The sequence below is a fragment of the Loxodonta africana genome, chromosome 7, assembly GCF_030014295.1.
Source record: "Loxodonta africana isolate mLoxAfr1 chromosome 7, mLoxAfr1.hap2, whole genome shotgun sequence".
In the NCBI taxonomy this organism is placed as follows: domain Eukaryota; kingdom Metazoa; phylum Chordata; class Mammalia; order Proboscidea; family Elephantidae; genus Loxodonta; species Loxodonta africana.
In genome coordinates, this window is record NC_087348.1 from 96,298,373 (window position 1) to 96,312,814 (window position 14,442).

The following is a 14,442-nucleotide window of genomic DNA, read 5'->3' on the forward strand; positions in this document are numbered from 1 at the left end:
ACTGGGGTACATTCTATTGTGGACCTAACCAGTACTCCTCGAAACTATCGAGGTCATGAAAAAATAAGGAAGGACTGTGTTATGAATTGAATTGAGCCCCCCAAAATGTGTGTCAACTTGGCTAGGCCATGATTCCCAGTACTGTGTGATTGTCTACCATTTTGTCATCTGGTGTGTTTTTCCTATGTTATAAATCCTACCTCTATGATGCTACTGAGGCAGGATTAGAGTCAGTTATATTAATGAAGCAGGACTCAATGTACAAGATTGGGTTGTGTCTTAAGTCAATCTCTTTTGGGATATAAAAGAGATAAGAGAGCAGAGAGACATGGGGACCTCATACCACCAAGAAAGTAGAGCCACAAGGACATGTCCTTTGGACCCCGAGTCCCTGCGCTGAGAAACTCCCAGGCCAGGGGAAGACTGATGACAGGGACCCTTCCCCTAGAGCCAACAGAGAAAAAAAGCCTTCCCTTGGAGCTGGCAACCAGATTTCAGACTTCTTGTCTCCTAGACAGTGAGAAAATAAACTTCTGTTTGTTAAAGCCACCCACTTGTGGTGTTTCTGTTACGGCAGCACTAGATAACCAAGACAGACTAAGAAACTCCCACAGACTAGTGTAGATTGAGGGAACATGACAGCTAAACCTAAAGTGGTATCCTGAATTAGATCCTGGAACAAAAAGAAGACATTAATAGAAAATTTGGTGAAATCCAAATAAAGCTGGGAATTTAGTTAATAGTAATGTGTGCTAACATCAGGTCCTTAGTTTTGACAAATTTGGCATGGTAATATCAGAAGTTAATTATGGAGGAAACTGAGTGAGGAACTCTTTGTACTACATTTGCCACTTTTCTATAAAACTCAAAATTATTCCAAAATAGTTTATTAAAAAAATTTTTTTTTTAACTTTAAAAGGGAGCCATAAGCCTACTTAACCAACGTAGATATCATTTTGGAAAATGTTATGCTTCTAAATTTAACTACCGTTTTCTCCATTTTATAAGTCTGCTAAATAAAATTGAAGAAAAAACAAAGCTGAGGGTAATAGGACCAACAATATTTTATTGGAGATCAGATCACGCATTAATCTGAAACATGATGTACTGTATATTAATAATCCTAGAACTATGCATATTAAACTAGCAACACTGACATTATTAGAAACACATTAAAAATCATAAAACCTAGTATTCTGCCAATTTAATATTCTGTCAAGTTTCATTGTACACTATGTTCTGTGGTTCACTGACTTTACTGAGAAGGAGGGAACATATTTAATTCACTAGTGGTATTGTAACTGGGAAGCAAAGAGTATTTGCTTCTTCCCACAAATATCAAATGTCTGGTAAATTTATACCTTTCCTATATCATGACACTTTATAGATAAACTAAATGAACACTGAAAGGCTGTTAAGAAAGGTTATCCAACACTTGGAAATAAGGCCAAAAGGTGGATAACAAGTCCTTTCAATGTCATATGGGGATACAGACTCACTCAAAGATTATTTAATTACTTAAGGGAATGTAGTTTGCTCCACTATTTACTTCTGAATTAAACATCCCAGACTAAGTGCAGTTACATATAACTTCGTAGATTTTTGTCCAGTAGAGGTGAAAATAATTTCTGTCTGGTAGAAGAGGTAACCCTAAAAATTAGACTTTATTGGTCTACAGGACTTTAACCAGGTTGTAACTAACCTAAACAATCTTATTCTAAAATTCCTTTATTAAATTGCCTGTGAATGCAGACATCCTCAGATGTCCTTTGAACTAGTATTACTATTTTACTTGTTCCCTAAGTAATTAGTGAATTGAAAAAAACTTTGACATTTGTTCATTTGAGATGTTGTGTTTTATAATGGCTATTATGATGACAGTTTCTCTGAATAGTATTCTGGTAGAACTGCCACTTATTTCATGACTAGAATAATCAAATAACATTTTTCTGTCTCAAAGATAAACCAGAAAAGAATTTAAGTATATGTTATATTCGAGACCATCTTTATACCACCATCGACATTCCAATCTGCCAACAAAGTATGTATAAAAATAAATATGCAAATTATTCTATTTCCTCTGAATTTTCCTATCTGCATCTTTTAAAAACAATGGGAAACACACAAAGATTCCTTTCTTTTACTCCAGCCATTTCCTTAAGAGATTTTTAAAATCCCTAGCCCCTTTATAAGAAAGGAAACCCTGGTGGTGTAGTGGTTAAGTGCTACGGCTGCTAACCAAAAGGTTGGTAGTTCAAATCCACCAGGCGCGCCTTGGAAACTCTATGGGGCAGTTCTACTCTGTCCTATAGAGGCGCTATCAGTTGGAATTGACTCGATGGCAACGGGATAGGTTTGGTTTGGTTTTATATGAGAAAACAAAGAGAGAGAAAAGAAACTCAGTACTTCAGTCAGCACTGAATTATTCACAAAGTTACAGAACGTTAGGTTCAGACAGAACCTTAAGATCTGTTCAATCTGCTGTTTTAAAAGAACAGAAAGTTGGGCCCAAAGGAGTACAGTGACTTGCCAGAGGTCTGGCGCTAACCAAAATGTTGGTTGTTTGAACCCACCAGTCCCTCAGTGGGGAGAAAAATGTGGCAGTCTGCTTCCACAAGGATTTACGGCCTTGGAAACACTATGGGGCAGTTCTACTCTGTCCTATAGGGTCACTATGAATCAGAACTGACTTGACAGAAACGGGTTTGGGTGTTGTGTGTGTGTGTGTGTGAAAGTTAGTATGTTCTGACTTCTAAGACTTTCGAATTTGTCACAATGTCATGACAGCTCTACGGGTTAATTATATTTTTTATTAATCTAATTGAAAAAAAAATTCTTCCATCTGTTCCAGGTAACTCCCTCGCTCCCCCCCCCCTTTTTTTTTAATGAAATGGCCTAATACCTGGTTCAGGTGTGAACTGCCTTTACTTTCATAAACATGATTAATTATGCTTAAATTTTAATTATGTGCTTGAGATTTAGGACCTAAACATAGTAAAAAGAAAAATATTGTCTTTTCAGTGCTACATTTTTTACTAAAAATAAAAGTCTAGACTAATGTGATTTTGTAGTAATAAACTTGGATATTTTCAAATTGTTGATCTAAATGTACTTTTGGATTCAAATGGAATAACCACAAAGACAAACACTAATTTTTAGGTTTCAAGCATTGGAAAGGAAAGCTCTATTTCACTCTCACGGAAACCAAAATCAATAGTCCATGAAAACAAAAGAGAAAAGAAAATTCCGTACCCTGACATCACTTCTAGATGAAGTTGTCCTGAGACAGTCAAGAAAGCAGGAACATTGAAGAAATTCTCCTCAGATACCTTCATTTTGCTTGAAGGCTGTAAATAAAGAACACAAGACATAAAAAGCTATTTACATGTTTGGTTTGCTGTTCACATTCACATACTTGCCACCACTAAAAATCATAATGCAATTAAACCTATGTGAAGACAGGTCATTCTCATCAAAATAAAGGTACTTCTCAGTCCACAGTTAAAAGAGAAAATGCCTGCTTGGAAAGTGCTAAAATCAAGAAGACCCTTCATGCCCCTCTCCAATAAATAACTCCTCTTTTCTCCCCAAAGGTAACCATTACCCAGACTATTAAAATTTTATATTTTCTGTTTCTCAACTTCACATAAATGTAATCATGTTATATATTCTTTCATATCTGACTTATTTCACTCAAAATTATTGTGAGACTTATCCACATTGTTGTGTGCTGTGGTTCATTCATTTGTATTGTTGTAGGGTAAGTATTCTATTGCATGATTTTATTGCAATGTAGCTACTCTGCTGTTGATAGATGTTTGGGTTGTTTCCAGCTTGATACAAATATGGCTAATGCTGCTATCTATATCCTGGCCGATGTCTACTGGTATACATTTGTATACAGAATTGCTGAGTCATAAAGTATGCATATTTTTGACATTAGTAGATGACTCCAAACTTGTTTTCCAAAGCAGTTGTACCAATGTCCATTGTCACCCACAGTGTATCAGATTTCACACCGTATGATACCAAAATAGTGATTCGCAAAGTGTGGTTCTGGTTGCCTGTCAGGAGGTTCATGAGGTCAAAACTATTTTTATAATCATACTAACAAGTTTTTTTTTCTTTTCTACTGTGCTGACATTTGTACTGATGGTACAACAGGAATAGTGGGTGTTATGGATTGAACTATGTCCCCCCAAAATATGTGTTGTAAATCCTAACACTTGTACCTGTGGTTATAACCCTGCTTGGGAATGGGTTTTCTTTGTTATGATAACGAGGCAGTATTAGTGTAGGGTGTGTTTTAAATTAATCTCTTTTGAGATACAGGCAGTCTCCTGAGTTACGAACATCTAATTTACATACAACCCACAGTTAGGAACGAATCCCTGTAAAGCTTATTACATTAAAATGTTGAAGTACATACAATAGCTTATAATAACAGATAATACTTTATTATTATTATGTTAAAGATGTTTTAGTGTATCTGGAATTGTTTCTTTAATTTTTTTAAGCATATAAAGTACACTATATACTGCATACTAAGACAAACATTTTACTAACTGACATTAGATACAAACCATACCTAACTGTTCCAACTTATGGAAAAATTGATTTAAAGACAAACTTAGGAACAGAACTTGTTTGTCATCTGGGGACTGCCTGTATAAAAGAACACATTAAGCAATCAGCAAACAAGCTGAGATGAGGCAAGATAGAGGCCACACATATGAAGTTCACCGAGGAGCAAGGAACAGAAGCTGAAGAGACAAAGACCCTCCCCCAGAGCCAACAGGAGAGAAAGTCTTCCCCTAGAGCCAGTGGGCTCAATTCAGACTTCTGGCCTCCTAAATTGTGAGAAAATAAATTCTGTTTGTGAAAGCCATCCACTTGTGTTATTTCTGTTAGAACAGCACTAAGACAGTGGGTAAAGTTGCTGATCCCCCAGTACAAATCAAGTACAAATAACAAGACTACTAGTACAGTGGCACCAAACAGTACAAGTAGTCATTGTATTCTTCACTACCCTGCATTCACAGTGAAAAAAAAAAAAGGCCAATTTTACATAAGAATGTCTTTGATGTAGCAGTTTCCATTACTAGTTTTATTATATCTCGTCCCTTAGAAGGAATCTCTTTACCATTTGGTGTGATGGAACAAGAAGTACACATAAAGCACTTGTGCTGCATCGTGATGTATGATGGCTGTCTTGAACAAAAGCACCTGTGAGACTGCAAAGGGATGTGAACAAGTTGCTTTATTTCACTGGACATCAATTTTACTTGAAAGAATGACTGACAACTCGACTATGGTTATTCAGTCATGTATATATTTGGCAGACATTTTCTCAAAAGTGAATGAAATAAGCACACCACAGTGAAGAAAACAACCGATAACATTTCTTACCAATGAGAAAACTTGAGCTTTCAAGTAAAAATTGGAATTTTAGAAAACCTGAGCTTGAGATCCTCCCAATATCTAAGATAGGAACTGATATCACTGAATGTGATTTTTGGATATTGTATATGGAAATGTGTGGACATTTGAAAAATCTGTAAAATTCAGAAAATCACTATTCTTCAAATAACAAATGCATGATACTACAAAATTATGATGGGTAAAAGATCCATCAAAGTGTAAGCTAGCCCAATGGATTTCAATGTAAAAGAATATGAAAGGATGAGAATATATTTGCTATACTAACTCAGAAGAGCATTTCATGTATGAGGAACAGCCAGTAGAGAAATCAGTAGGTTATGATAAGATTCCCTATTCCATATTGCAAATAATCTTTAAGAAAATACCATTTGTTGAGTTTGGTGTAGTATCAAAGAAGAATAAACCAAACCAAACCCACTGCTGTCGAGTCGATTCTGACTCACAGCGACCCTACAGGACAGAGTAGAACTGCCCCATGGAGTTTCCAAGGAGCGACTGGCAGATTTGAACTGCTGATCTCTTGGGCAGCATCTGTAGCACTTAACCGCTACGCCACCAGGGTTTCCTCAAAAAATAGCCACAATAATCTAAAAAGGTTATCAGAAAACTCCCCTTTCCAACTACATATCTATATAAGGCTAGATTTTATTTATATGTTGTTATTGTTGTCGTTAGGTGCCATGGAGTTGGTTCCAACGCATAGCGATGCTATGCACAACAGAACAAAACACTGCCCATTCCTGCGCCATGCTCACAACCGCTGTTATGCTTCAGCTCATTGTTGCAACCACTGTGACAATCCCATCTTGTCGAGGGTCTTCCTCTTTTCCGCTGACCCTGTACTTTACCAAGCATGATGTCTTTCTCCAGGGACTGATCCCTCCTGACAACATGTCCAAAGTACGTCAGATGCTGTCTCCCCATCCTTGCTGCTAAGGAACATTCTGGTTGTATTTCTTCCAAAACAGGTTTGTTCGTTCTTTTGGCAATCCATGGTATATTCAATATTCTTCACCAACACCACTACTCGAAGGCATCAATTCTTCTTCGGTCTTCTTTATTCACTGTCCAGCTCTCACACGCATATGAAGTGACTGAAAATATGGCTTGGGTCAGGCGCGCCTTAGTCTTTTAGGTGACATCTTTGCTTTTCAACATTTTAAAGAGGTCCTTTGCAGCAGATTTGCCCGTTACAATTTGTCTTTTGATTTCTTGACTGCTGCTTCCATGAGTGTTGATTGTGGGTCCAATTGTGAGAATTTCTGTTTTCTTTATGCTGAGGTGTAATCCATATTGAAGGCTGTGGTCTTTGATTTTCTTCAGTAAGTGCTTCAAGTCCTCTTCATTTTCAGCAAGCAAAGTTGTGTCATCTGCATAACACAGGTTGTTGATGAGTCTTCCTCCAATCCTGATGCCCCATTTTTCTTCATATAGTCCAGCTTCTCGGATTATTTGCTCAGTATACAAACTGAATATGTATGTGAACGAATACAGTGACACACACCTTTCCCGACTTCAAACCATACAGTATCCCCTTGTTCTATTTGAACAACTGCCTCTTGATCTATGTAAAGGTTCCTTATGAGCACAATTTAGTGTTCTGGAATTCCCATTCTTTGCAATGTTATCCATAATTTATTATGTTCCACACAGTCAAATGTCTTTGCATAGCCAATAAAAACACAGGTAAACATCCTTCTGGTATTCTCTGCTTTCAGCCATGATCCATCTGACATCAGCATTGATATCCCTAGTTCTACACCCTCTTCTGAATCCAGCCTGAATTTCTGGCAGTTCCCTGTCGATATACTGCTGCAGCCGCTTTTGAATGATCCTCAGCAAAATTTTGCTTTCGAACGATATTGTTCGGTAATTTCCTCATTCGGCTGAATCACCGTTCTTGGGAATAGGCATATATATGGATCTCGTCCAGTTGGTTGCAACTTGAGGCTTAAATTTTTTCTTTCAGTTTTTTCAGCTTGAGAAATGCTGAGAGTGTTCTTTCCTTTTGTTTTTCTATCTTCAGGTCCTTTGCACATGTCATTGCAATATTCTGTCTTCTCAAGCTGCCCTTTGAAATCTTCTGTTCAGTTCTTTTACTTCATCATTTCTTCCTTTTGCTTTAGCTGCTCAACGTTCAAGTACAAGTTTCAGAGTCTCTTCTGGCTTCCATTTTGGTCTTTTCTTTCTTTCCTGTCTTTTTAATGACCTTTTGCTTTCTTCATGTATGATGTCCTTAACGTCATTCCACAATTCGTCTGGTCTTCAGTTGTTAGTGTTCAATGTGTCAAATCTGTTCTTGACATGGTCTCTAAATTCAGGTGGGATATACTCAAGGTCGTACTTTGGCTCTCGTGGACTTGTTCTAATTTTCTTCAGTTTCAACTTGAACTTGCATATGAGCCATTGATGGTCTGTTCCACAGTTGCCCCCTGGCCTTGTTCTGACTGATGATATCGAGCGTTTCCATCGTGTTTTTCAACAGATGTAGTCGATTTGATTCCTGTGTATTACATCTGGCAAGGTCCATGTGCATAGTTGTTGTTTATGTTGGTAAAAAATGTATTTGCAATGAAGTCGTTGGTCTTGCAAAATTCTATCACATGATCTCTGGCATCGTTTCTATCACCAAGGTCACATTTTCCAACTTACCGATCCTTCTTTGTTTCCATCTTTCGCATTCCAATCACCTGTAATTATCAATGCATACTGATTGCATGTTTGATCTATTTCAGACTGCAGAGGCTGGTAAAAACTTCAGTTTCTTCATCTTTGGTCTTAGTGGTTGGTGCGTAAATTTGAGTAATAGTTGTATCAGATGGTCTTCCTTGTAGGCATATGGATATTATCCTATCCCTGACAGCACTGTACTTTTGGATAGATCTTGAAATGTTCTTTTTGACAACAAATGCAAAGCCATTCCTCTTCAAGTTATCATTTCCAGCACAGCAGACCACATGATTGTCCGATTCAAAATGGCCAATACACACTTGAGACTATGTCGGCATCTCCTGCCTGGAGGGGAGATGAGAGGGTACAGGGGGTTAGAAGCTGGTGAAATGGACGCAAAATGAGAGAGTGGAGGGAGGGAGCAGACTGTCTCATTATGGGGAGAGCACTTGGGAGTTATGTAGCAAGGTGTATATAAGCTTTTGTGTGAGAGGCTGACTTGATTTGTAAACTTTCACTTAAAGCACAATAAAAATTAACAAAACAAAACAAAAACAAAATGGTCAATACCAGTTCATCTCACTAATGCCTAGGATACTGATGTTTATGTGTTCCATTTCATTTTGACGATTTCCAATTTTCCCAGATTCATACTTCGTACATTACAGGTTTGATTATTAATGGGCGTTTGCAGCTGTTTCTTCTCATTTTGAGTCATGCCACATCAGCAAATAAAGGTCCTCAAAGCTTGACTCTATCCATGCCATTAAGGTCAACTCTACTTTGAGGAAGCAGCTCCTCCCCAGTCATCTTTTCAGTGCCTTCCAATCTGGAGGGGCGCATCTTCCAGGACTATATCAGACAATGTTCCGCTGCTATTCGTAAGGTTTTCACTGGCTAATTCTTTTCAGAAGTAGACTTCCGGGTCCTTCTTCCTAGTCCGTCTTAGTCTGGAAGCTCAGCCGAAACCTGTCCACCATGGACGACCCTGCTGAATACTGGTGGCATAGCTTCCAGCATCACAGCAACATGCAAGCCCCCACAGTATGACAAACTGAAAGACATGTGGAGGTTTCTTCACAAACTTCATCCAAAACAATGCACTGCAACAGGCTGAACGCAGTCACAAATAAAAAATCCAAAATCCAATCAGATACTAACGATATGCAAATGTATAAAATATTTGCAGGTTTTATACAGTAATTTGTTTTAGAAATTATAATTATTTTTCATGAAAATATTTTATGTTAACATGTAATAAGTTTATTACAGTTATTTATAACTAAAGTAATAAACAGAACTACATACAAAAACAATCTGTCTTCCTCAACTGGGAGCAAAGTGAGTTTCTTAACACAATCAAGACTTAAAACAAAGTCTTAATAAATAGAAGATATCAAAGCAGAAGAAATTATAGGCAGAAGTCTCACAGTACCTAGTCTTGTCAGCCTCCAATCAAATGTCACGCCTCTTGCCAGAATAATCATTATAAAACTGCATTTTTGATTACTCTGAAAACTGTAAAAAAAGAAAAAAAAAAAAGTTTGATGGTTCCCCAGAGCCTCTCTTGCCATGGCATATGAGGAACTGCATCTTCTGGGTTTGTCTTTCTAAATCCTTCTCTCACTAATTCACACTTACATTCTGCACTCTAGACGTGTTTAACTGCAAAATGCTCTAATTGACCTCTGGGTCTCTGTACACAGTACGTTGCTCCCTCATCCCAGAACTCCTCTATCCTATTCACATGGCTAACTCCTACTTGCCCTTCAGGGTTCAGTTCAAAAATTGTATATCCATGAAGCCTTCCTTACTAACAGCCACCACCTCCACGCCGGCTCCATGCGTAAGCTAGAAAAGATGACCCTTCCATGTACTTCCGTAACAATCTATAAATAGATACCTCATTCATTCATTCAGATGAAGCCAAGGCCTGCGTCTAAATCACCCCAGTGTATTTGTTTTTTTAATCCAACCTCGAACTGAAGCTGAGGTCTGCACCTCAATCACCGCAGTGTATTTGTTTCTTATTTAACCTCCCCCATGCCCCTTGTTTAACCATTTTGTTAGCTTGTGTTTCAGAAAAATACCAAGTGTTTCAAAATGCCAAGAACCACCCTGAACCAGAACTGGCTGCGGGCCATGCGCAGTCTGGACATGTGATGTACGACCATTGTGCCCACACTCTCTCCACCCCCAATTACCTATGAATGAGATTTTCCAGAAAATTGATGAATACATATAACTTCCTAGATTAGAATCCCAATAAAGGCTGTAGCCTAGCCCCTGTTCGAAGAGTCAGAGCAGGGCAAGTTCCCTGGCTCTTTGCACTGCTGCTCTGCAATAAAGTACTTTCTCTTCCCTCAAAACTCAATGTGTCTTGTCTCGTGCCTTCACAGCGCGCCAGGCAGGGATACACTTGGTCCAACAACACAGATACGGTGCTACAGCATGGAGACAGAGCAATGAGTAGACAGACAATGTGAGCTCTCAGAGGACTCATATTCAAAAAACAAAGGAAAACAACAACAACAACATGTAAACTAACAATACACAAAAACCAGAAGATAAGCTAGATAACAGGATCTTCTAAAAATAAATCACTCATGCTCATCAAGAGACTTCACCAAAAGAGTAAAAAGAGAACTTACAGACTGGAGAAAAATTTTTCATTATGACAAATCCGACCAAGGTCTATAATCTCTAAAACCTACAGGAAAATCTGACACCTCTGCAACAAAAAGACAATCCAATTAAAAAATGGGCAAAGGATACGAATAGACACTTCACCAAAGAGGACACTCAAGTGGCTAACAGATATATGAGGAAATGCTCAAGATCACTAGCCATTAAAAAAAAAACAACCCAGTGCCATTGAGTCAGTTCCGACTCATAGTGACCCTATAAAAATCACTAGCCATTAAAAAAAAAACAACCCAGTGCCATTGAGTCAGTTCCGACTCATAGTGACCCTATAGGACAGAGTAAAACTGCCCCATAGAGTTTCCGAGAAGCGCCTGGCAGATTCGAACTGCCAACCCTTTGGTTAGCAGCCATAGCACTTAACCACTACGCCACCAGGGTCTCCCCCAAAAAAATATGGAACGCTTTATGAGTTTGTGTGTCATCCTTGCTCAGGGGCCATGCTAATCTTCTCTGTATCATTCCAATTTTAGTATATGTGCTGCCAAAGCGAGCACTGCTGCCGAAGCAAGCCATTAGAGAAATGCAAATCAAAACCACCATGTGATACCATTTCACCCTGACATTATAGGCACGAATCAAAAAAGAGAAAATGACAAACGCTGGAGAGGCTGTGGGGAGATCGGAATTCTTGTGCACTGCTGGTGGGGATGCAAAATGGTACAACAATTTTGGAAAATAATATGGTACTTCCTCAAAAAGCTAGAAATAGAACTATCATATGATCCAGCAATCCCACTCCTAGGACTATATCCTAGAGAAGTAAGAGCTATCACACAAATAGACACATGAACATCCATGTTCACTGCTGCATTGTTCACAATAGCAAAAAAACGGTAACAACCCAGATGCCCATTAACAGAAGAATGGAAAAACGAACTATGGTACATACACACAATGGAATACTATGCAATGATAAAGAACAATGAGGAATCTGTGAAGCATCTCACAACATGGATGAATCTGGAAGGCATATACTGAGTGAAATAAGTCAGTCACAAAAGGAGAATATTGTATGAGACCACTACTATGAAAACACTTATACACAAAAAGAAACAATCTGAGGCGGGGCCTAGATGGCAGAATAGCCAGATACTTCCAGCGATCCCTCTTACAACAAAGGCCCAAAAACCCGAATGAAATGATTATATTTATGACAAGCTGGAAGCCCTGAACATCAAAGGTAAAGTTAGAAAATGGACTGATCAGCAGCGGAAGGGAGAGACGATTCAGAAGCAGAGAGGAGTTACCGGACCTGATCGGTGCGCGATCCCTTAGGCACCATTCCCAAGAGCGGCTGCAATGGGCTGGTTGTAGCATTTGGCCGTAGTTTCCTCAGGGAGAAAGAGACAGCCGCACAGCCTACTCACACCTCTGGAGCCAGGGAAGAACGGCACACTCAACAAAAGCTAAGTACTTGTATATATATTTTACTGTGCACCCCACCCCCAAGCCAGCTTCAGTGGCTGTTGATCTCCCTGGGCCTGAGATAGGCCCTGGTGAGTGCCCTGAGTCATTCTGCCGGCCATGGAGAAGGAATAAATCCACAATTGGAGGCAAAGATAATTTGCCAGCTCCACCAACCTAGGGAGCTCAGGACAGAAGCGGCTCCTGTCCAGGCATAAGAGGTCTGTGGACTTTGAATACCTTTGCCCCCCTGCATGGACCTGTGTGAGCCTATTTCAGGAAAGTAGGCCCTTGTTGGCGGATTGCAACTGTTTCAGCTGTGTGGTGGAGAGGTGGTGTGTTTCATGTTTGACACCTCTTTGCCTATTAAACAGGGTCCTCACCTACCCACAGCAGGGGCTTAAGGACTGGTGGCTCTGCTCAGGTTATCCAGCCACCCGCGACAAGGGTCCAAGGATAACTGGTACCCCCCAGCTCCTTACAACCAAAAGCACTGAGTGTGGATGGTCCCTCTACAGAACCCACCCACCTGTACACTCTGGGGAACAGGGATGCACTTTCTTCACAGACACTTGAGGGATAGCTGTCAGCCCCTTGCCTTGTCCAGTGCGTTAGCCCCCGCTGCAACCAGCTACCAGTACCTACAGCAATCACCCCTACCGCTCTAAGACTGTAGGACAGAGCCTATACCACACACTTCACAATCAGCTACCTGGACACCTGAGCTGAATCCATACAAGAAAAGTGAATGGACTCATAGGCTGATACACCTGATAACAGCTCTAGCTATCTGGTGACAGGACGTTAGAGCTTCAAAGGCGAAAATAACCGAGCTAGCTCACTCGAGCAACCCATTTGGGCATATCAAAACAAAAGAAATCAAGACGCTAGGAGACAGTAAGCAAACATCAAATAAACTAATAACTTATAGATGGCTCGGAGAAAAGAGTCAATATCAAATCACATAAAGAAGCAGACCATGATCGCTTCAACAAGCTCTTAAAACAAAGAATCAAGGGATCTTCTGGATGAAGGTTCCTTCCTGGAATTACCAGATGCAGAATACAAAAGATTAATATACAGAAATCTTCAAGACATCAGGAATGAGATTAAGAAGGGGATCAGCCAATATGCAGAACAAGGCAAGGAACACACAGATAAAGCAGTTGAAGAAATTAAAAAGGTTATTCGAGAACATGATGAAAAATTTAATAAGCTGCAAGAATCCACAGTGAGACAGCAATCAGAAGTTCAAAAGATTAACAACAAAATTACAGAATTAGACAACTCATTAGAGTCAGAAGAGTAGAACTGAGCAAGTGGAAGGCAGAATTTGTGAGACTGAAGATAAAGCACTTGGCATCAGTATATTTGAAGAAAAATCAGATGAAAGAATTAAAAAAAATGAAGAAACCTTAAGAATCATCTGGGACTCTATCAAAAGAAATAACCTACGAGTGATTGGAGTACCAGAACAGGAAGTACAACAGAAAATACAGAGAGAATTGCTGAAGATTTGTTGGCAGAAAACTTCCCTGAAATTGCGAAAGATGAGAAGCTATCTATCCAAGGTGCTCATCGAACTCCACATAAGGTGGATCTTAAAAGAAAGTCACCAAGACATAGTATAATTAAATATGCCAAAACCAAAGATAAAGAGAGAATTTTAAGAGGAGCTAGGGATAAACAAAAAGTCACCTACAAAGGAGGGTCAATAAGAATAAGCTCGGACTACTCGCTAGAAACCATTCAGGCAAGAAGGCAATGGGATGACTTACGTAAAGCACCGAAGGAAAAAAATTGCCAGCCAAGAATCATTTATGCAGCAAAACTGTCTCTCAAGTATGAAGGTGAAATTAGGACATTTCCAGATAAACAGAAGTTTAGGGAATTCGTAAATACCAAACCAAAATTACAAGAAATACTAAATGGAGTTCTTTGGTTAGAAAATTAATAATATCAGGTATCAACCCAAGACTAGAACACTGGACAGAGCAATCAGATGTCAAACCAGATAGGGAAATCACAAAAATAAATGAAGATAAAAAAACGCTCAAAACAGGGAAACAGTGATGTCATTATGTAAAAGAAGACAACATTAAAACAATGAAGAGGGACTAAGAAATGTAGTCACAGATCTTTCATATGGACAGGAAAACAAGGTGATATGAACAAATAAAAGTTAGGTTTAAGCTTAGAAAAATAGTGGTAAATACTACA

General features: G+C 39.0%; 1 protein-coding gene and 1 non-coding gene across 6 annotated transcripts in view; both read right to left on the bottom strand.

Moving 5' to 3' along the window:
- Nucleotides 1–14,442, bottom strand: part of NARS2 (asparaginyl-tRNA synthetase 2, mitochondrial) — a 212,050-nt gene that overhangs the window by 129,003 nt on the left and 68,605 nt on the right. For 4 of the 5 annotated variants that reach the window (XM_064288755.1, XM_003418535.4, XM_010598175.3 and 1 more), the window contains exon 6: nt 3,253–3,347. In XM_064288755.1, coding sequence (XP_064144825.1) covers nt 3,253–3,347 — 95 coding nt within the window. Of the gene's footprint in view, nt 1–3,252; nt 3,348–9,547; nt 9,631–14,442 lie in introns of all 5 variants that reach the window. The other variant, XM_023558513.2, reaches the window with a different exon arrangement.
- Nucleotides 11,206–11,312, bottom strand: LOC111752978 (U6 spliceosomal RNA). The gene has a single exon (XR_002787830.1). It is a non-coding gene; the product is annotated as a U6 spliceosomal RNA (small nuclear RNA).